We start from the raw sequence: 23,656 nt of genomic DNA, 5'->3' as shown, positions 1-23,656 counted from the left end.
AAAAAACTGGGTTTGACAGAGAGAGAGAGAGAGAATAAGAGAAAGAGAGAAGGGAGAGATATGAAAATGGGTTCATAGCAACAGCAAGCTGTAATAACTTAGTGGAATCCCAGTTTTTTTAATGCAGTGGATGGATATGGAGGGAGGGGAAAAGATAGACAGCGAGAGTGATGCAACGAACGAGGGAGGATTTTCAGCTAAAAATTATACAAGCAGAAGAAGAACAGGTGATAAAAGGAGACAGTGATGTACAAAAGAGGAAGCAATGGATTATACACAAAAATTCCAGTGATGTGCAGAATAAATTAAAGAAACCTGAGACAGTAATGTTTCTCAGCATCATGCATATTTGTTTAGAAGCCAATGAAATGTTAAAGGGTGGACAGTTGAGTGTCCTCACCAGACTTGGTGGACATGTACTGCTGGATTCATCATTATAGACGTGACTCCTGACTATTTGTACAACAATTTAGCCATAAATTCACAGACTGACTGTACACGGTCCAGCCATATACTCGGTTTTGAACCGAGTCTTGTTTCTTATCATGCTTGTTGAAATAAAATGCTTCTAATGTAGATGGGCGAGGAATTGAAATATTCTCTAAACTGTTCTTTCATTGAGTCCAGAGTGCGCTAATGTTTGCTAAATGCCTAAAACATCAATGTAAACTGGGTCAGTCAAACTCACTGAGGCCTGAGGCCATTTGTGTTCACCAGTGCTCGGTCACACACAAGCACAGTGTACAACCATAGGTCAGAGCGGGAGTCAGGAAGTGCGTGTGTGTGTGTGTGTGTGCGTGTGTGTGTGTGTGTGTGTGTCAGTGTTGGGGTTAAATGGATTGTTCCCCATGGTCGATTTGTTGCGTCAGTATTGACAGGGACAAATAACAGAAAGGAGAGCAGGATGGAGGCAACATGTCAAGAGCACTAACTGTTTTGAGTGAGTTGTGTGTTTTTGTGAGTTCACCTCTCTGATGTCTTTCCGGCTTTCCATTAGCATTGAGAATACCACTACAGATAATACAATTGAGTGTTGTTGGTGCATGTATGTGAAAGAATTACCGGTGGACTAATGGAAAGCCAGCGATAAACAGGAACACACACACACATACAGGCCTATCCTCAATACCAATAGTCACACACAAACAAGTGCAAACACATGCACACACAGTGCTCAAACAAACATGCCCTCAATTTTACACACACGGTTGACACATAAACACATATACATTATATAGCAGGCTTGTTTCATCTCACACACAACAGCACACACATGCACTAAAACCTGTGCTGACACACAAACACAATTCCATTCACGTGGCTAACCGACCTCTGTTTGCCGCGAGGCCCTAATTAGTCGCTCGCTCCTGTCTCTGGGCTTCAGCCCGTTTCCTGTGAACTTAGGTAAATGCTGAGCCATTAGAGGACTACCCTTGCCTGAAATGTTAATTAGTAGCATCTCATTGCTGTGTCCCTCCATTTACTTGACAGAGAAGTTAATACACTATACATTGTCCACATTTACTACTTAAACAAATGCAACTGTTTTTACCAATTGGTCATTTTGTGTCTGCAGGGGAGTTTTCACTGTTCACCGCTGTGAAAGTGGAGAAGATGACCCGAAAGGAGATAAATCAAGATTCTAGAAATAAGCAATTATTAGCTGCAGTAACATGTCATGTAGATTTGTATTTTTGATTTTAAATAACTATGTTTGTGATGTTTTTTAAGTTATGGACGTAAATTAAAATAAGTGAACATTGACTTTTAGTTTCACATGGCGCACGAACAGCGGCCCCCTGGGTGTAAGCCCTGTGTTTCTTTGACCCATCCACCAACCCGACCTTCTATCTATGCGGACTTCTGCAGACTATCATTACAAACGGATTTGTGATACATCAAAAACAAACATAATCCAATACTTAACTATTTACACATAGCTTTGTTGTATGGGAACATAATCTTTAGGAGACAGGGTTCAGTGCAACACACATGGGCAGTGTCAAGTAGCATTGCAGGGTGAATTGAAGGGTGGCTGTGACTCAGAAAGTAGAGCGGGTCGTCCTTTAATCACAAGGTTGGCAGCTCCGCCACCATCGGTGTATGAATGTGTGTGAATGGGTAAATGAGAGGCAAATTGTAAAGCGCTTTGTCCGGTAAAGTATTGAGGCGCAATATAAATGCAGTCCATTTACTATTGCGTCAACTTCCACCTCCGAGCACACGGTGCACATACAGACCAAAGAAGTAGGCAAGGTACAGAGGTCGGGATGTACCGATCTTGGGGATTAATATAATGAAGCTGTTTGATGTTGTTGGTAAAGTTTTCTGAAGTTCTCTAGTTATTTTGGGTCACTGCTGCAGTCATAACACATCGGGGAGTGATAGCCCACTTTTATGAATGGCTTAACTCAGGATCTACATGGTCCAAATCCAGGGGTCTCAGTGTAGGATTACCTCAGATAATCTTGCACTGCAGTGAGATGTAATGACCTCAAGGGGTTATTGCAACAGATTAGGATTTACCATGTTTGTCCAATGAATGTACCTTTTGTAAACTTTAACCAATGCATGAATGGGGTGTGTGTGTCAATGAAAGGGATTACAAGGGATCTACACAAACAGGGAATTTGTGAACACTGTGATACTCAATCTTTTTAAGTACTGCTGGAGAAGTAGGTAAATGATTTTCTCTGACTCGAGTATGGATTTCATTCGGGGAGTGTGTTTGTTGTAGGGGATAAAGGCCGTGTACACCCACAGTCATTCTGACTAATTAGACCTCTGCACATGTTGAAAATGGGTGGAGCTATTATTAACTCTGTTTATTTTTTGAGTGTTTTTCATAGACAATGTCCCACAAAGCGAATGCGGGAGATATATAGGAGCTAAAAAATAATAATTTTACATTTACATTGCAGACAATGGTGAGACAGAGGATCTTTGAAAACAAAAAGTAAAGTAAAATACATTCATTCCTTGATGCTGACTTCATGTCACAGTTGCCGTAACAGTTTCTGACTTTTTTTAAAAAAAAAGTTCACATTAATATCCATCCATTTTTTCTAAAAGCTCCGATATCTGACTTTTGGCGCAATTAAACAGAGGTGCCTGAATAAGCGAGAGTACAGCAAAACAGTACAGCGCATCGTTAACTAGCGTTGTGGTAGCTATCGAAGGTATACTGAATGTATACACATGCTGCTTTTGCTTTTTAATGATTGTAATAGTGAATAAAGTCCTATCAGGCTTTACATTAACAGTGTTGCTCCTTAATTTCATTGTCATGTGTCTCGATCTCCAGGTGATGTGGTGGTTCACTTTATACTGTGATCTGTAGACTTTAGCGTCTATCTTTATCTCTTTAACCTGTTTTTGCTGCTGAATCAGTTTAACATCATGGATATATCCCTCAAATGCATATTGTAGACCCCTTTTTTATCAGTCTATGAGGGTCCAGTACTACCTGGGAAGAGATCTAATCAGGCAAGATGAGTGAAAACATTTGCGTGGGTGCACAAATGTTAGTTTGTGCACATGTTTGTATCTTGACTGCTTTAGTGCTTTCATTCCCTATACCTGGTACCCAATTGTTCAGATGTGATGCTGAACTATTTTTGTTTGTGTTTCTCTGTGTATTCAGCTGTTCATGCAGTTTAGCAGAGAACTATCACACTCTGGCTTAGGATATACCGCCACCTAGTGGAGAAAAGAGTTTATAGCCTTTTAAGTATATACCTAAGTAATATACCTTCTGTTGAAAAGTTGATTCAAAGAAAATTAATTCAGTTCAATACATCCATTTAATTCAACATTGCACTGTGAATGAATTTTGGTTTGGAGACAAGACTGATTGGATACAATGTGAATACTATAACTATGCTTCCTTTACCTTAATTATATTACAATATAACCTTTACTTAAATTTCTTATTTAAGGTCTGCCATGTTTGATGCACTCATAAAAAGTTGTCAGATAGTGTAATCATTATCGCCCCCATGAAAGAGCATACCAGTAGGAGTTTTTTTTTGTCTGCTATTAAATTTGGGTGCTTTCACATTAGGGACCCCGGGCCCGGATCCCAGTACACTTGTCCCCAAAGTCCAGTTTGTTTGATTAGTGTGAACGCTCCGAACCGTACTCGGGCACGGTTCGTCGATCTGTGCCCGAGTCCACTTGAAAAGGTGGTCTGGAGTAGAGTTCATGTGGACTCAGGTACAGTTCGCATCAGGTGTGAAAGCCAACCATACCAAAACACGGAAGTGGACCGCTATTTAACATGAGTAACGTTAGCAGTTAGCAAATAGTTGTGAAAGGGCAGGCAAGACTAACCAAGACAGTTTTGATGAGTTTTGTGTTTCTGTCGAGTTTGAATGAACTGCGTTTTACAATGATCAGCAAGGTAAAATTACTGTCTGTCAATTGTGTCTGGTGTCTTTGAGTAGAGCATATTAATTGCATGTTTTGTATCTTAATAATTTGTAATAATTGTCTGTCGCTTTTGATTTTATTTATTTTTGAATAGGCCTACATTTTCCTTTTCGGACAAGCACGTTTTTGGGCAAGTAGCTGAGATGAGTTACTTGGAGTTACATATATATTATCTATTGCATGTTTGATATTTTCACCGTTAGTGTTTAAGGCCGTCTGTGCTGTCTCGTCATCGTCTCGTCTTAGTAATAAAAATCTCTCTGATTTCTCATTAAAAGTTAGAGTCTGATCAATAATTGTGTCCAAGTATATAAATGTTCCGCAGGCTGGTTATTATGAGAGGGATGATGTTAATGGTTCCACTTGGTTTTCTTTAAGTTCTTTTGTTTTTGCCACATTCATTTCCAGTTTATTTGCCTAACACCAGTCCTCAAGCACAGTGACCTGGCTAAAGTAAGCCTCCTTACCAAGCAAATTTACACTTAAGCAAAAACACCTTCATTCATATTCATTGTTTTTTTTTACTTATTTTACCTTCCTCACAGTGACTTGACTAAATGAAGGATGACTAATGTTCCTCCAGCACAGGACTGACCCCTGTGAAACTCCCTTTCAACAAATCCTGATGACTGATCACCGTGTCAAACCATTTCTGTTAGACTGGATCATCTAGGTCAGCCAGTGTCACGTACAGGAACGGTCCCCTTATCAGCAGACTTGATCAGTCTAGTCTAAGTTCACGGATCATACAGCGTAGCAGTAAAGGTTCACAACTACATGTGATTGTATAGTCATGTTATTATCAAAGATTAAGTTCTGTTTCTCATAATAACAGGGTTTGAAAATCATTTGTTTTCAGTAGCGTAAAACTTGAACAATGAACAATGGAGAGCACAACACATCCCATTCATGTCATGTTAGTTAGTCAGTAGTTCATCCTGAATTGACCTCATCGAATGAGCGAAGTCATGAGATAAGTGTCAATAAATTAGCATTTCTCTGATAGCCCTTTCATTGACTTAGCTAGTTTCAGTGTATTTTGAATAAAATGTAAGAACATAAATGCATGTAAATATTAATAATTTTGGGGGGTACTTACATGCCTACATTAGGTAGTGCATTGCAATCCGTGATCGGTGTCTTACCCCCCAAGCCCAAAAATGTGTTATTAATTGCATTAACCATGGACAATCAATATTTTAAATCGATTGACAGCCCTAATATAAATACAATAATTTATTTCCTAATTATTTGAATTGTTTTGGGATAGTGATGGAAAAAACTTATTCTGGAGCCTCGGATACCAGCTGCTAAAACAAAAAAAGACGATCGGTATCGGCTGATATGGCTCATTGACGATTTTTCAGTTATTTCCAAACTTATCACAGCTAACTTTGACTCAGCTAGTGTGCTCGCGCTCATATTATTCATGACTTTATTGATTAGCTTCCTATAGTAACCTAGGTCATTGCTTTTTGCTAACGGCTGAGTGGGTGTTTCTATTTGAAAAAAATGGAAAAGAACGCAAATGGACCTACCCTTTAGGCAATAAAACTGTCAAAGTTAAGGTTGGGAAAATATAGTCCTGTCGGGAGGAATCAGAGTCAAAATCGGATGCTTTGTACGCACATCATCCACCCTGACCTTCTTCTCATGACTTTTTGCTACGCTATCAGAACATCACGTTACTTCCCACTATGCCAATATAGGTTGTGTCTTTCCGCAGACACCAGTTACACTCATGCTGGTCACTTGCTTGCACATGGGTCAATAGCTACTCCTTTTACTCGGAGCGTCACACCGTCACAAGGGTCCACGGTTCATCAAAGCCTGGAAATGAAGCTCTGATCAATTATTGTCGATGGACATCTACTCACATGTTTTATTAGTAACTGTCTACCGTATCTGTCTGATTGTTAAAAGTGGTTGGTAATATTAGGTTGCTATGTTTCATAATTCAAATACAAACACATCTGTAGTTAGTTTTGCTACCAGCGCCGCGATGTGTAAAGTATCTGAAAGATCTTTTATCTTAAATATACTGTATTTAAAGTATCAGGCACTTCTCGGCTCTCACCGTGTCTTCAGTTAATGAAGCTACTAAATGAAACCAAGGTTAGCTTTTTCAGGATCGAGGTATTCCCACCTCTTTGGTTTTATCACGTGAAAGACTCACGACATTGTTGTGAACTGTAAGAGGCTGAAGGTACAAAGAATCTTTTCAGTGCAAGTACTACCATGTCAAATCCCTTCAAACACTTGCTGTACAGACTCTCAGCAGCAACCTGAGTATAGAGATGTGTAAAACTAATCAAGGATTTACTGTTGGAGTTGGAATTCTTACAGAATCTGTGACTGCTGTCTTTTGAAAACAGACATGAATGACAATTTTGCACATGAGCAGAAACAACGTAGTGTGAAATACTTCTTTACAGTTGCAAAGGGGCCTCTTTGTGGTGATGATGTAGGTAGCTATATGAAGAAAGTGATAAATAAGAAAATCAAAGGGTGGCTGTTTAGGGCAGAACATCGAACGGCTTTGATGTTCATCAAGTTGGCTCAGAGATTCAGTCTCACACCAGGCAGCATTTCTAAAGCAAACAATCACAAACTGTTGTATCTCCGTTGACAACAGTTCCAGCTCTACATGGTGCAATGACACACAATATACACAAGGCTCAGTGGTGCACCAAACTAAACAGAATTTAGTTTCTTCATTCAGTTTCGCTTCAATCCAAACAGCTGCACTTTTTCTTTTCAACGAGTACAGACTTCTCTTGGCTCTGCGTAAGACAAACATAAATTTAAAGACAAAAAGCAAGAAAAGAAAAGGATTTTGTGTTGTATAATCTTATAACCTCAAAGGGACAAGAGATTTGCACATATTTAATCACACGTAGATGTAGGTAGAGGGCTCGAAATGAACTGTTTTCCAAAGTGTCCCGCAAAAGTCTCAAATTCAACTTTCAACTGTCCCAGGCTTGACAACCAATGTCCCAAATTTTTTTAATTTCTTTTTCATTCTACATAATAAATATAGTTTTATCATTATTAAAGGGACTATTTGTAACTTTCAAAAATACTTGTTCACAGCGACACCTGTGGCCATTATGTCAACGAAAGTCAGCGTTGCGCTCGCGCTTGCTCGCTCTAAATATACCTGAACGAGCATCGCTCAAAAATAGTGAGGCGACACACGTCAGCTAAAACCACAATATCACTCTATATTTCACCTGCTTGGCAGTAATGTTAGCTGACCAGATGAAGGTCTCTCCATGAATCACTGCTGATCCTAGTGTTGGCTTTTCCTGCCTCAGCCTCCGGGGATGAGGCAGGAAGAGAAACCTCCCGATTGCGCCCGCAGGGAGACACCGGCACACGGTCAGAGACGATTACGTTTCTAGCTACGGAGCCCTGTCACTTCACAAGACACGGAAAACCTCTGGAGGAGCTGCAGCATTTATTTCTGCACAAACGTCCACTGTACATTCACTAGATATTCTCAGAGCTAAACTAACTCTTCTGCAGTGTGGAGTGAGCGCGCATTCACGTGTAGAGGTGGAGCGTGTGAGTGAAGGCAGGCAGGCAGGCAGGCAGGCATCGGAGCAGAGGCTCCAGCCACACGCGAGCGTGCATATGCGAGCGTGCATATGCGAGCCGCGCACATGCTAGCCACGCATGGGATCCCGACCCGCTAGATTTATACGTGTAAAAAGTTACAAACAGTCCCTTTAACTATTTATTATAAACTATGTGAGTTAACTCGCATCACTTCATTGACGAGAAAACTACAAGTATTTTCGTTTCGTCCCAGCATGAAGTGACTGGATAAATAACATAGATCATTATAATCAGAGTTAGTGTGAGGTGTTTTTTTGCACAAAGCAACAATGTGTATTATTATTTTCAGGTTCCTGAGCTTTATTATAGGCTAATAAAATTATAGCTCTGAGCTGTAACTAAACCTGTGCAAGTATTTGTGGTCATGGATTTATAACAAGCCATTCAAAGAGCTGATGAAGCCTTTTACAGAAAGGTAGGCTACTTTCAAATAATAATAATAATATTAAGTTAACTTCATGAAAGCTTTACCTCTGCTATAATGAAATAAGCTTGTAAGAGATTATTAATAAGAATCACAAAGTGTCATGTTGATTATCATTCCAAACAAAACTAGGGCTGAGCAATTAATCACTCTAATGATATTCTTATGTGATCAGTCTTATTGACCCATCTATCCACCCCAACCTCAGCTCCTCTCTACACGGACGGAGTAAATGGCTGGAGCAGTTGCTCAGAGAGCGTCTATGTTGCCACGGATGGGTTTATATTGGAGTTAGAGTTTAAAAGCCAGTTGCGTCGGTATCAGATCCCGATGGTTGTGAAAAAACGTTGGTTCTGTATGTGCAGACATGACAATGAGACCGGGCTGTGATCCACTGAAAGGTTGTGTCCGGCTCCGGTGCTTGCATGTGTTGTTGCAGAGAGAATTTCTGGTATCGTGACATCCCTACTGTTAACTGGTGACTCTCAGCCTAATGCGTTGTTTCCCCATAGTGACGGCAGCAGGAACAGAACATGATGTCCTCGTAAAAGCCTTCAATCAATTTTATTATATGTGTTTTTTTATCTACGCCAAGCATTTACGGAAGTTACTACAAGCAACCACAGACGCATTTGGCTGTAAGTCAACAGTAAACATGGTCATTTGTAATCGGAAAAACACCTGTTACTCTGCAACGGTCGTGATCCTGTCAGAATTCTTTTGAACTTGAGTCCGCTGTTTGAATATCGATTATGACAAACTAACACGCAACAATTATTTGATGCTGGTGACCATTTTAATTCAAGGTTTAAATCTCACTTAACTCATGTGGATGGCTGGGGCAAGATGCCGCTTTCGTTGCTAACATGCGTACGTATATTTCTGATGACGTTGGTTGTAAAAGGGTCTATGATATCAATGACCACCACAACATTTTAGTTCCAAATAAGTTTTACTGTATATTTAACCAGTAAACTACTTTGAGCATCTTCGGCCGTCATTTTCTATAAACATGCTTGACAAATGTTAACTGTTCGCTTGCTATCGAGTATCAGTGTCAGCTGAACAATGACATCTCAGCAGTTATGTCAACCATGTTTGTTGGGGAAAATCAAATTATCCCTTCAGAGAAAACGGCTAAAAAGAAGGAAAAGTCGGACTGAATGAGCAGTTTCTCACGGAAAAGGAATTCACATCTCTGAATTTGTCGTCTTAAGACCTTGCATGATTAGATAGGTGTGCTGATATTGTAACTTGCTTACTTACGTTACTCATGGTCTAAGCTTCTGTTCAATTTTGTCTGCGCAAATTTTGTTCAAATTCCTCACGTCTTTGACGTGAGCTTATGATTCCTTACATCAAATGTACATTTTCCAACTACCAAGCTCAGAAAAGCATCAGCCCTCAGCTGATCCTAGCCCAGCAGAACCTTTTCTCAATGACTGCCACTCTCATGACAAGTCTAAATATGCCATGACATAGAAGTGAATTGATTTCTCGTTCCTTTAGCAAGAAAACGGGTTCCCATTTGGTATGCGGGACGGTGATGTTAAACATAGTATTTATAGTGTTTATACATAGTGTTGGTTTTCACATACCCCAGAGCGTGTCCAATTCCTGAGCATGCATGGAAATAAGAACAGGGAGGATAAGTGCTTTTCGGGTCAGATGAGGTTTCAATTGTGGACAAATTTCAAAGATTGTAAAGACAGAATTAAAGGTTTAGAAACGGTTAACATCCAGTAGTTGAAATGTGAGGGGATAAGACCCCAGTCTCCAGACTGTGACCACGTATCATTTTAACCAAACTTCCAGAAAATTGGCAAAACAAAGAAAAGAAAATTCCAATTAATGTACATTTGGATCGTCTCGGTTGATGGTCCTAGTAATAATCTCTCTATGGCAAAACTGTATTTAATGTCTCCATCTCTCTCTGTGTGTGTGTGTGTGTGTGTGTGTGTGTGTGTGTGTGGTAAAAGTGTATTTAAGGACATCTAATCACCTTCAAATAGTGTGCCACCAACATCAAGCAAAACCTAAATTACGCATTGCGGATATCTGATAATAAAATTCAGCAATTCAGTGTTAAATTATTATTTGCATCAACAAAGCTTTTCTAATTTGCATTTTGACATTAGAGTTTAGGATGGAGAAAAATACTTCTTTTTAACCTACTTCATGAACGTTTGTTAACAAGACGGCAGCCTAAATAGGAAAATAACCCTTTGAAATAGAGATGTCATTGACCTTTTTATTTATTTATTTTTAAAGTATTAGATATTGATAACAAAACTGAGTTATTTACTTTCTTATCATTTTTAACCAAATCCTCAGAGAAAGACATATTCAGCATCGGATCAATACTCAGAATGCAGCCTAATCCAAAAATGATAATTTATTACCAATGGAAATTTGTTTTGCATGTAGACAATAACAACAAGCTCTTTCAGTAAATTACTGAAACCCAAGGTGGCATAGAAAGTTTTATTTTTTTTAATTTTTTTTACCAACAGTAAAGGCTGTTGGCTGTTATTATTATTATTATTATTGATATTATTGATATTATTGATAAAGTTTTATTTTTTTTAATTTTTTTTTACCAACAGTAAAGGCTGTTGGCTGTTATTATTATTATTATTATTATTGATATTATTATTATTATTATTATTATAAATAATAATAATAATAATAATAATAAGCAATTAAACTGAAGTGGTTAAAAAAATATTTACTTATGCTTTATTAGTTAGTTATATAAGTCATTCTTAAGTCATTAATAAAGGGTCCCATGTTTGTCACTTTCTAATAAGTCATCAAGTCAGCATTACATTTTGGGAAAGACGTATACTTTTGCAAATTAGAGCATGAATGTAATTTCTACAGGACGTCTTAGGAAATGACAACAAAGAAGTAAAGACATTTAAAAATGCATAAAAATAGCAGTTAATAAATAGCAATAACTACTAGTGGTAAGGGAAGATACAACAAAAGATCCTAGGTAAAAGCCAGTATTGTTATATGTTTTAAATACAATTTTAAAAGTTGTAACAAAGGTGCACAATAACAAATGTACAGGAGGCTGGAAGCAAAAGACCTGAATGCAGAATTACTGCAGGCTTAAGTTCTGGAGCATAACACAATAATCTGTTAGGGATATAAACTGATACTAATGAAGATGTCATCCTACCTAAATGTCAAGTATCGTAATGTGACTCGTGATGATAACAAGGTGTCCATTGTAGTAAAGGTACTACTGTATCATAATAAAAATGGTGAAATAGCCAAGAATCAATGACTCTTAATCCCAAAATGTCTTAACTCCAAACTTTTGATAAGAAAAGACCTTCTTGAGTATGACAAATTAAAGATTCATGTGACAAACGTGCTTGTCTCCTCTCATAGGATCCATCGTCACACAACAGTAGGCACATGACCGCAAGTAAGAGTAACTAAAACCTACATTAGCTTAGCAGCAGACCAGAAATGTCTCCGAGCCGGCGAGGAGATTACAAAATAACTGAGCCGCTCTCTTTCTGACTGTGATACTCGGTTTCCTTGGCGACGTGAGGCGGTCAAGTTCGTCCTCTTAGGTCTGCAGTCAGTCAGAGTTTTGCTCCCACTGTGTGCGTTTGTTGATCTGTGTGAAGTCCACTTCGGTCGAGAAACAACTATACACCACCTTGCCTCGTTTTTATCAGAATGCGTCTTACTACAGAGGAGAAAGTAGAGCTGGGACTCAAGGAGCAGGGGACAATCAATCCTGCATTTGGGGTAAGTGTAGTGTCATCTTAATTATCTCTTCAGCTTGGCTTTGTGACACCAACAAAATCAAAGTGTCAAACACTGGGTGAGATAAAACTGATTCAAATATTTTTATTCTGAATATACATGATATAAAAGTTGTTTTTTATTATTACTACTTCGGTTTAACTTACAGACTAAGAGGAAAAAGAAGTACAGTGCTATTTTCTTACAGCAGTAAGAGCTAAATGTAAGCCACTGTGGAATGTGAAATGACCAAAGTGTGAATGTGTTCCACAAAAGACGGGATATTTCAGTGGAATCGATTGCATGGTTTCAAAGTATGTGGCAAATATCAGTCTTGAGTGTAGTTGAGCCGGATCAAAGAGCTCCAGGCTTAAACTAGAAATGCTCTTTGATAAAACCAAGAAACAGAAACTGAATAAAGGATATTGAAGCGGGGATGTGTAGTTTGTGTGTGAGAATGGTAAAAAGGTCTGGCCGCATGGGGTGTGCAAGTTGTCACAGCTGAGCCCAGGGTTGATGCTTTCCCCTTTTTTTCTCTATCCCAATCAACTGAGGAATTTGGAAAAATGGGAACACCAAACAAACAACACAGCTTCGTTTGCAGATGGGCAAACACATCCGTGTGTCAGCATCTGCAAAATAATACAGGCAAAGGAATGGGGGCCTCATTTATTATTGCCCTTGTAGTGTATACTACCTGACACTCCTATACAAAGGCCCAACATAAAACTTCTACTATACAATAAGGATTTATAGGATTCACACATTTAATACATCAATCGAGCTTGCTGACTCTGACATCCAGATTAAGTTTTCATACTTCATTCTTAGGCTTTAAGCATGTAAATTTATTTCACAATAACCTCTTTTGAACTTTGGGCCCTGCTTCTTTTTTCTTCTTTAAATCAGTTGTAGTCAACCTTAAGTACGTTGTACTTAAGATGCATCTAAAACTAAGTCTACTTCTCGGAGTTTCCGGGTGTTTTTAGGCTATTATAGAACGAAAGCACCCCAAATTACAGAGATGTACGGTATGTTAAAACCTCTTAGATACTGAATTAAAGAGATATTTCCTCTATTGTTACAGTTGTGTATGCTAGAAAAATACTAAAGCTTTTGAAGAACAAAATGGTGATAAGGTAATGATGTCACTTCATTCTGTTGCATTTCAAACAAATACAAGATGCATCATCCTGCTGAAAGATATTTGTACTATGGAAGATTTATCTTGACAGTTTAATACCATATTTAGTTTTTTTTTAAAGATTGTATGCAGTGTTGAGGGCTAAAATCATCAAACCTGTATAGCATAGGAGAAATCCCAGCAGTCACTTCTTTAGGCTGATAATAGTAGATAACCACGATAAAATGGAAGCAGATACGGATACAAACAATTTCAGCAAATGCAGCAATCGTGTTTTCTTGGATGCTTTTAATTGATAATTTGATAACTTAAGATTCTAATGAACTGATTTCCCAAATGTCATATAGATGCCTGGATTGCCATTTTATGACTGTAAGTGGACACAAGCCTTTTATACACAGTTCACCTGGTACAGAATTTCTAAGCTACATTTAGGACTCACTGTTGCAGAGCAATGGAATGGGAAAGCAAATGTGTTTTTGGCATTTTTTCGTTCTTGAACAAGTGAACTTTTGTTTGTCAGTGCAGCTTTGGGTCCATTTCAAGGACCAATTACAATTCAAGGTTTCAGGTATCAACACAGGATGGAGGCTAAACTCTAAAAACAAAGGCTGGCTTCACGTGAAGCAAAACTTCCAACTCTCTGTGCGACTCTTATCTCTTTTTAGTTGGCTTTAGTATCCTCTGGATACTGGAACACTGTCATGGTACAGAAACTCTGACCCTTGATCTCCTCACTGGTTATTGTTTTTAATGTTGGTGATTATACTCAGGTTTTTACTCATTGTAAATGATTCAGGATATAAGGGACACAACTGGCAAACACCGTACATGTTTGTGAAAAACAGTGCTAGAAGTAGTAGTTATAGGGCTATGGAGTATTTTGTTGCAAACTAAATTTATTACTAGAAAGTGATGCATTCATGGGCAGGGACGTACTTTATATAAAACCAAACAGCAAAGTATGTCACCCCCACCCCCAAACCAAAAGTAATGGCAAATAAGTATCAGTATTTAAAACAAGTCAAGGAAATATGTCTTACAGTGGATAGTAGTTGGTGTTGTTGAATATGGCAAGTACTGTATGTATGTATGTTTGTTGCATGCATGTTTGTATGAGTGGGGAAATCAATAAATACAAACTCAGTCACCTGTTAGTCTGCCAATCTCACAGAGAGAGGGTCGTAGAAAGAACAGCTCAGTTTGCTTGACTTGTCTTCCTCAAACAGGTCTTCAACCTTTAGTTGAAGTTGGTAAAGACAGTTTCACGTGGACATTTTGGAAAAAGGATTAGCATTACTTGTATTGTAGATATGTACATCACAGTGAATGTGGAAGAACATGTAGAATAGGTAAGCCAGGTTGATGGCATGTTTTTATAGGTAAAATACATGTGTGATATTTAATAACAGTGAGTTGATGTTGCTGCATTTGCTATTGACTTTATCAGTGCCTGAGTAGGCTTGACCTCACTGTCAGGTTAGATGATAACAAGTTGAGTGATGAGTGTCCGGGTGTGAACTTGGTTGTTTCGAAGAGGATTTCCGGACAAACAGTGCACTCCCTGACTCAAGAACAAACACTTCTGGTACAGGCTACTAGGAACCGACCACATTAACCAATACTTAACTAGTCTACATATGTAAATATTAAAGCTACTGCATGGAACTTTAATTTTGTGTAGATTTTGGCAGCCCCTGTTGAGAAAAGTGGTAGTGTTTCCATGCACCAGATTCTCTTTAGAAAACCTCTCATTTTACTGCACCCGCACAGTCCTGGTTCTGGTTCTCCCATGCCTCCCTTCCCTCCAGCGGGCCCAGTAATACAGCCTGGGCCTCCAGCAGCATGGTGTCGGTGTTGGCTCCCAACGTGGACCCGCTGAGCAGAAAGGCGAAGCTCTGCTCTTGGCTGGAGTAGGAGCTGCTGCTGCTAGGCACGGAGCTCTCCACCTCCGCTGGAACTCCAACTGCAGGTCGAAGGTGGCAGCATAGCTGGATCTGAGTCTCTCCGTGGTGGGTTGGATGCTGCTGGAGGCCCTGCTGGAGTCTGAGCTGAGGGTGTTTCTGGTGAACCTGCATGATTTCATCCGATTTTGTCTGATTTTGTGCGAAATCCGACCTGGTGGCGATGATGACGAGCATTAAGAATAACTATATATAAATAGCCAATCTTCTCACTCATGGTCTCGTTTACTTAGGTAGGTCATATAGAGGCATGAGTATTAAATTGATACTGTTTCATAACCAGTTAAAAGTCCCTCACTGTAACTTTAATTTGGAAAAGTAGGAAAATAGGAAAAACAACTAACGGCCTGGTGATGGAATAAGCCAACCATTTTGGCCTCTAGATTAAAATGTGAAAACATGGGACGTAGTTATGTATAGTTTTCCCTTTTTTCTTTAATCTCTGTTTCAAATATGCGTTTGACTTTGCTGTGTTGCTTTGCAAAATCATTATATTCAACCAACACTTCATAGTTCATGCTGGGACAATAACATTCTTCACATTAACATCCTTAAACCAGTTAAGGATAAGTCTGAAGTTCGGGCTTTCAGGCATCTCACCTTTAGATTAAACAATAATCTCAGTTTGAATCAGCATAAAAATTCACAGATGTTGCCAACAGAGACAATCAGTCATCCAGAAACTAAAACACTTGTCTTCCTGCTGCATCACAGTGTCATTGAACCATTTCTTTAGTATCCTTCAGTATGCTTTACAGTCACTGACTAAAAGAGCCTCTTGAAGTTCATCCATGCAGCCAGCAAACTGATTGGTCTTCCCACGCTGAATTTATCCATCCATATCGTCACAACTGTGACGTGGAAGGCACACATCGCAGCACATGATGCTGTGCCCTAAATAATCACACTGACCAGCATCAGTGATGATTAACCACACTTTTAGTGCCATCTGTTTCTGTCTATCTATTGAGGTACTGGTACTCCACTTGAGTAAGTTTTTGGATGACTCCAATTTTGCTTCATTTTAGAGGAAAACAGTGTTGCTAATTGGTGTTGTGCTGTGGTGACTACTTTGCAAGTTAGGAAATTAACTGATAAACAATGAGTTTATTCATTTGTTAAAGGAACAGTGTATACAATTTTGAGGGATCTATTAGCAGAAATGGAATACAATATTCATTACAATGTTTTCATTAGTGTCTAATCGCCTGAAACTAAGATTTGTGTTTTCATTAGCTAAGCAGGAGCTTATCATATCTACATAGGTTACAGAGTCCACCATGTTGCTCCCCCATGTTTCTACAGTAGCCCAGAACGGACAAACCAAACACTGGCTCTAGCGATTCTTGGAAAGGGAGGTGTGAGCGGAGGGGTACTCAGTTGGTTGCAATCTGCAACCACACCGCTAGATGCCGCCAAATCTTACACACTGTACCTTTAATGAATGAACCTGTATCAAGTCGCAAAATGTTGATATCTGCTTGTAGCATTATTACCATATTTATAGTTATTTTTAGGCAGTCATAGCGGTTAAGGTTAGGGAAAGATGATGGTACTGGTTTAATATTGAAAAAGTCAATAAGCAAAAGTTAACTCAATTAACATGCAACCAAAACTACTTCCAACTGCAGAAAGTACTGACTGTTTATTGTCTAGAGTAACAGGGACAGTGTTTCTGGATAGACAAGTTGCTGGTGATTTTGTTTTCTTAAAAAAAAAACAAAAAAAAAACCCCACCAAAGTAATTAAAAATATCAGTAGCAATATCCTCGAAACCTAGAAAAATAAAACCATGAAGCAGCCATCAAGCATGTCCACATACAGCAAAAAGTAAGCTGATAAAATAAGCTTGTTTTTTTTATTTAGGTGAACCTACCCTTTTGTGTAAGGGAAGTAGTAGAAACAAGAGTTCCACCACTGGTTATGTGGATCCCTCCACTTGCATGCCCTCCTCTCCGGTGGTTACTGGAGTGCAGGTAGATAACCACTAGATGGAAGCAAATGGCCATGTAACCACCGAAGCAAACGTCTGTGTACACTACCTGCTGATGAACTTTGTGACGTGAGAGTTAATCAAAGACAGAGAGGACATGCGGTGCAGGGGGGTCGGCATTTGCATGGTCTGTCTCTGTCATGTGACTCTTGTGGGAAACAGATGCAATGGTGGGATCCATAGAACAAGGTGTTTTCTCTTGTTTGATGTGCTGATTGAATGTCAAATTCACCCTCTGAGACACAGCAGGTCTCAGAGCGACGGCTGCAGCATATGGCTTTGTTTCCGGTCGTGGGACCTTTGTTTGAATTATCCTTAGATTCACTGGAGTCTGGATTTCTTCTTGTGTCCTGGCTCTCGTGTGTAAAATTTGACAAATCCAGTGGGGAGGATGATCATAAAAAGTCTATTACAGTTCAAATTTGACTTATCTAAGACTTTGGTTGATGGTGTTGATTTGACCAGTAAAGTCATTGTTAAAATTAGTTTTAAAGGGTTATTTAGTCTCCCACACATGATCAGCATTGCCATTATTTTCCTATTGGAAGAGTGGTGGTGCCCAACTAGGAACCGGAAGCGCTACCTTTGGCGTGACGCTCTGCTCGAAATTGTCACAGACCGCAGCGCTTAAAGCTTGAAATATTTTCAACCTTTCAAAGCGCAACCGATATATGGCGTATATCCGGAAGCAACACATGCAAGTAGGGGAAGCAGAGAGTGATGAAAGAATTCTCCGTACTCTATACGACACAACATTTAAAAATATACCATGATCTTGCCATGAAAGGTAACGCATGGCGAAATGTCAGCAGTCAGATGGGTACCGGGTTTGTAAATAGGCATATAGCTTATGAACTTAGCTAAATCTAACTTGTTTATGACCTATACCTGTGCTGTGCTTTGCCTTTGCAAGTGTATGCACTATGCTCTGTGCCCTATCTTGCGACGAGTGAAGAATTGTAGTGAACTGAGAGACCTAACATTACTGGTGCTGGGTTTTAAAAGCTAATTTAAGGTTTTGCGCTCTAATTATTGCGGTCATATATTTTGTGGTAAAAATGTAAACTTGGCTCAGGGGCCAAATAAGGCAGAGATATACAGTACACAGGACAGAAAAGTAACCTATCAGTTTCTTTATGTCGCTTCATCGAGGGTTCAAATTGAGTTTGCGGTAAGGGGTGTGTTTGTGGGTCTCGGATTCGCATAACAGAGAGAAGGTCAACCTTTCTCATAGTTCCTATGCTGTTTTTGAAAATCGGTCAAAATTAAAACCATGATGTAACTTTGTCTTCGACTCCCAGTTCCAGCATATTGTATGCTGTGTATATATACACTATATACTGTGTCAGCTTTATGTAACTGACTATAGGCTACATAATATAATATGGGCTTCTTAATCGACATCTTCAACCGCTAAGTATTTTATAATGTTAATAATGTAGCTGATATTTTTAGTTTAGCTTCTCTGAAGACATAGCTCCTCATTCTGAATGAAGTAAGTCTAAGTAGTAATTTCTTCTCATTATATTTTGGGAGGAAATAACCTGAATTGTTGCCTTTTTACACTCATATTAAACCAAGTCTTGGCTCCTTGCGAACTTAAAAAAAAAAAAGGAAAATCGAATTTGAAAAAGTCTATTGAAAAATGTCTGAAAAAAGTCTTTTTTAAATTTCTTTTTTTAGAAGATACCAAATTTGCTACACTTTGTCCTCGCAATGCCATTTCATATGTCACTACCTGATCTCCCACCTGTTCCACCTTGAAAAACACTCCTCCGACACTTCAAACAGACACATCCTCAATAGAGTTTGTACAAACCCTTTGGAAAGTGATCTGTCCCATGTGGACGGTGTTAAGAGGGAACTGACCTCTTTGCATTTGAATACGGCTCATGGGTCACATGGGGCGTCTCATAATATACTCTGCACACAAATATACAATAGAAATAATCCTGAAAACAGAAGTCAGAAGTTTATGATGCCAATTATATTCTGATTTTTTTTGCTACATATCAGCCAAATGTGTAATTCTATGACAGTGTTTACGTATATGTAACAACCAAACCAGGAATACTTACACTTCAAACATCCTCATAAATGTTTTTACAAACCCACAGGAAGCTGATCTGCCCCATGTGGCCGGTTTTAAGAGGGAGTTGACAACAGGCCCTGGTCCCACATATATCAAGTGGCAGGGTCACTATGTCTTAATAGTCATTTATACAAGTCATGCTCACATCCATCATCATCACTTTTTACCAAAGGATGCCAAAGAAAATCCCATTAAAACCCTGGACGCAAATATAGTCTCTAACCTATGGAGAGAAATGGATGTGTTTGATTATACAGAAATAATAATAATAATAATAAGAAATGAAAACAAGAATCACAATTACTATTTAAGAATTTCAGAAATTTTCATATAGCATTTTTTAATAAATTATCACAAATGTATTTCACTATCCACTAACAAATGCCACCAAACTTGAACACGTCAAGCACTTTACATACGCTACATATTTTGAACGTTAAGTTCATGAATCCAATCTAACATTTGCATTGAAATCCCTCCTCTGCATATTGATGTCTATTTTTACCAGGAGATCATGTATTCGGTCTTGTGTGTGTGTGTGTGTATCTGTGTGTGTGTGTGTGCGCGCGCATGAGTGTGTGTGCCAGTGGTTGCGTTAGACTTTGTCTTTGTCATTGTCATCGTCATTTTTAATTAGAATTTTTTGAATGATAACAAGTCATAGGCATATTTAAAGGTGGCGTCTGTGATTCTTATCCAATACACTTTTTTGTCATATTCAGTGAATATGTCCTCACGGTCCGCTGGCTGTCCGTGTGCTGAAAAAAAATCCAGTGTTCATACACTGTACGGGTCTGTAAATTAAGACAAAGTGACTAGGACTGTACCAAATGTCATTTTTTTTTACATTCAAAGCTTCTATTGGGATTTTTCAAATGAAGCCTCGAATGTCTGTGAATAGGCTGCAGGTGCGAGCCTCCCTTTATGTGTGTGCGGCAAATGGGAGAGCAGTGAAATTTTGTTAGATAAAAGCAGTTTGTGAATTAAGGAAATGATTACATCTATCTTTTTTCAATAAATTTAGACTAGGCTGTGTGTATGCGTGTGTTCTTTTTGGTAAATAATATACAGAACAAACTTATAGATTATGCATTTATAAGTGCATGGAGTACAAAGATGAACATAGACACTGACCATGCAGTCTCTTTTCATGTCAACACACATGAAGCGGATGAATGATTTTTTTCTGCAGTGACCACGGAGGCCTCTAAAAACACTGAGGCTATTGTGCCTAAATAGGCAAATATAAAAAAATGCAATTTCACAAAACTAGACAATTACAATTAAAATATGTACAAACCATTTACAAGAATTGACCACAATTGACCTGATGTAGCCTCGCCTGAACTCAAACCTTCCTCCTGGTCCCATGGACTTAAACTGAGTGTTCGCTTGTGCATAATCAAACGTACCAAGGGAGATAGCTGCAGAGGTGATTGTCATTCACTTTTGCATCTTTGCCTCGGACAGACAACTTCTCATTGTCATTTTGTTCTGAAGGATGAACCCTTCAGAACTTTGCTGCCACACTGGAGACTGGAAGTCCCAGACTCTCTGAACGTGGGACTTCCCAATCCTACATACAAGCACTCGCTTCACCGGGAGGGAATATATCACGAAGCATGCGCTCCTTCTGCACCAGTGGCGCAGCTGCACCGGCACCGCTCTGTCCAGTTCGTTAAAATGATGGATGGCCTTCATATTTTTCCGTCATTGTTAAAAAAATTCTGTCAATAAAGATTTTTAGAATTTTATTTTGATAATTTAATGGTCTGCCTCCAAAGAACGAGAGCTGCTCAGCGGGCAGAGAGAGACAGTCGGGAAAAAGAGCGTGTAGAGCCAGCATATTTTGACATCTAACTCTGTGAATTAAGGGTTTATTTGGGTGATTGTTGGAACAGTGGAGAGAATAACCAAGATGGTTTTGGTGAGTTTGAATGAAACACTTAGCAAATAACAAACTGAACTACGCGCTGACTACAATGAAGCACGTCTTCTCATGTCCGTAGCAGGAGAGCTATTTAGCTGTTAGCAGACGGTGGGCAGCAGAGTCCTGCAGTGTGTTTGGCTAACTAAACACACAGCTGGACTGACTTTTCTGTTCAGAGGAAATGTTAATCAGTCAACATGAATCGTTACACAGTGAATTGCAGTTAAGATGCACAGAGCTGGTGCAGACAGCTGCATAGATTAAAACGATAGCGTATCTGCGTGCAAGTGAAAAACATGTCTGATTCACTTGCAGTCTAGACCAACACAGACTAACAGACCCCACAATCAAAAATTACAGTCGTCATCTTTGCTGACACGCCTGGCAGAGATCTGCACTCTACTAAGAGCACTTTTCTAGTTTTCATTTTGAGTCATTGAATCTGTGAGCACGAGTCACATAATACATGTGGATCTCGTTACATTTAGATTTGGAGGTTTGAGACTCATTTGGTCCTTCAAATAAATGTTTTTAGTGACCCGTGGAAAACTTGGACATCTGGCTTTTCAGTAAATTATATACAATTTCCAAGTGGAAAAGGCTTTTTCTCCCTAAAAGACAATGTATAAGTGTGTATGAACAGAATAGTGTCATTGCTTTTATTTTGACAGCTTCACTGACGGTACTGTTTCTGTCACCTCAACGAGAGGTTATGCCCCTATCCTGACCAGTGCATGTACATGGACATACTTAATTGTCCACAATTCATTTATTTAACCATCAAATATATTTATAAAAGTTGCTTCTATTTCTGTGTCACGTGTCACTCATATTGAAACGTTTTTCCCTCCATACTAACAACCTGACCTACACTATTTGTCTTTGTATAGTGGGAGGAAAGCCAGAACCTTCAGTGTTGCATACCTAAAGACCAGAGGACCACACATACTGTAATATACATTTTTCTCACATTTCCATGATCTCACCAAAATTATTTAAATGGCAAAGAAAAATATCTTTCCTGGAACAAGATCCTTTCAAGTAGAAGAAGTAGTAGAAGGAATTTAAGATCTACGGTTTCAAGGTTCTTTTGGTATTTGTAGTATATTGAGGTCAGCAAAGGTTAATGATTTTGCCACTGACAACCTGAACGGTGAGGGAGTTACAATTGGCATAATTCATTTTATTTAGTCGACACTTCGATGTAAAATAGGCTACCTTATATCACCACTGCACACATTTGTCCCTCAGATGGGAACAGTATCTCTGGCGCTGTTGGCGTCATAAATAAGGGCCATAAGAGGTCCAGACGTCGGTAAATTCCCCCTGCTTGTTAAACCTGAATACAACTGAGTTGGGTACACTCTCTCATCCCTTCGGCAAAGGTTTACTTTTCATACTACTAGTAGCTGCTGCATAAGGTTTAGGAAATTGATAGCTGGCCTTTTATTAATCTGTAGAATTACAAGTTGGTTTTGGGTAGAAGTTGATTTCCCACAATGATCATAAGATATAGTAGAATACAACCTTTGCTGGTAAACTATTCAACAGATTTAGAGACAGCAGTCGTGGACTGCAAACACACATGCTTATTGTGGTTATGCACATACAACATTGGGTCTCCACAGACACGTTCCACATATGCATACTAGAAATCCAAATGCGAAGCCGATGCATTTGCTGTGCTTGTAGGCATAATTGACAGACCACCCTATAGACCCGTGGACCTGAGCAGCTGACAAAATTTACGTCACATGCACACTCGTTACTACCTGGATATGCAATCCCACATTTAGCCCCTTTAAGTTTAACAATGACAAAAAATGCAAGCGCATGGAGCCATAGGCTATTACATATTTTTATGATCTCCAAACATCCTCTCTTCATGTTTTTATGTACAGCTTTGGTTGCAACCACTGTCAGTAAGGACCACACTCATTGCCTCCTCGTCAAAGCCCCACATCTTCATTTACTGTAACACAATAACAAGGATGTTGTGATATCTGAAGACAGTGATTTCTGTTGCATTATTACATTCCCTTCCACTCTCTCTTTCAAAAAAAACATTCAAGTTTCTCTTTAAAAACACGAAATTGGTTGTACCACCTGCGCAGTTAATCTTTAAGCACCTCCATCATCACCATCTTGATAGGATTAGGGAGAAGGTATGTTGTTCACCCGCATCTGCATTCCATTATCGCCCACACAGATGTTCCGATCTGCTTGTTAACACCCACATTGATGCCATTGCGTACAATCAGTATTTATGCCTGTCATCTGAGCTAAAGT

The 23,656-nt window shown here is 39.0% G+C and overlaps 1 protein-coding gene across 1 annotated transcript in view; it reads left to right on the top strand.

The window, feature by feature from the left end:
• Window positions 1–23,656, top strand: part of si:dkey-106n21.1 (solute carrier family 23 member 2) — a 73,970-nt gene that overhangs the window by 12,686 nt on the left and 37,628 nt on the right. The window contains exon 3 of the mRNA XM_037768697.1: window positions 12,175–12,247. Within this exon, the coding sequence (XP_037624625.1) occupies window positions 12,176–12,247 (72 nt within the window). The 5' untranslated portion in view covers window position 12,175. The remainder of the gene's footprint in view (window positions 1–12,174; window positions 12,248–23,656) is intronic.

The sequence above is a fragment of the Sebastes umbrosus genome, chromosome 4 (genome assembly GCF_015220745.1).
Source record: "Sebastes umbrosus isolate fSebUmb1 chromosome 4, fSebUmb1.pri, whole genome shotgun sequence".
Taxonomy (NCBI): Eukaryota; Metazoa; Chordata; class Actinopteri; order Perciformes; family Sebastidae; genus Sebastes; species Sebastes umbrosus.
The sequence above is the reverse complement of the archived record's forward strand: the minus strand, read 5'-3'. Positions and strand labels throughout refer to the sequence as shown.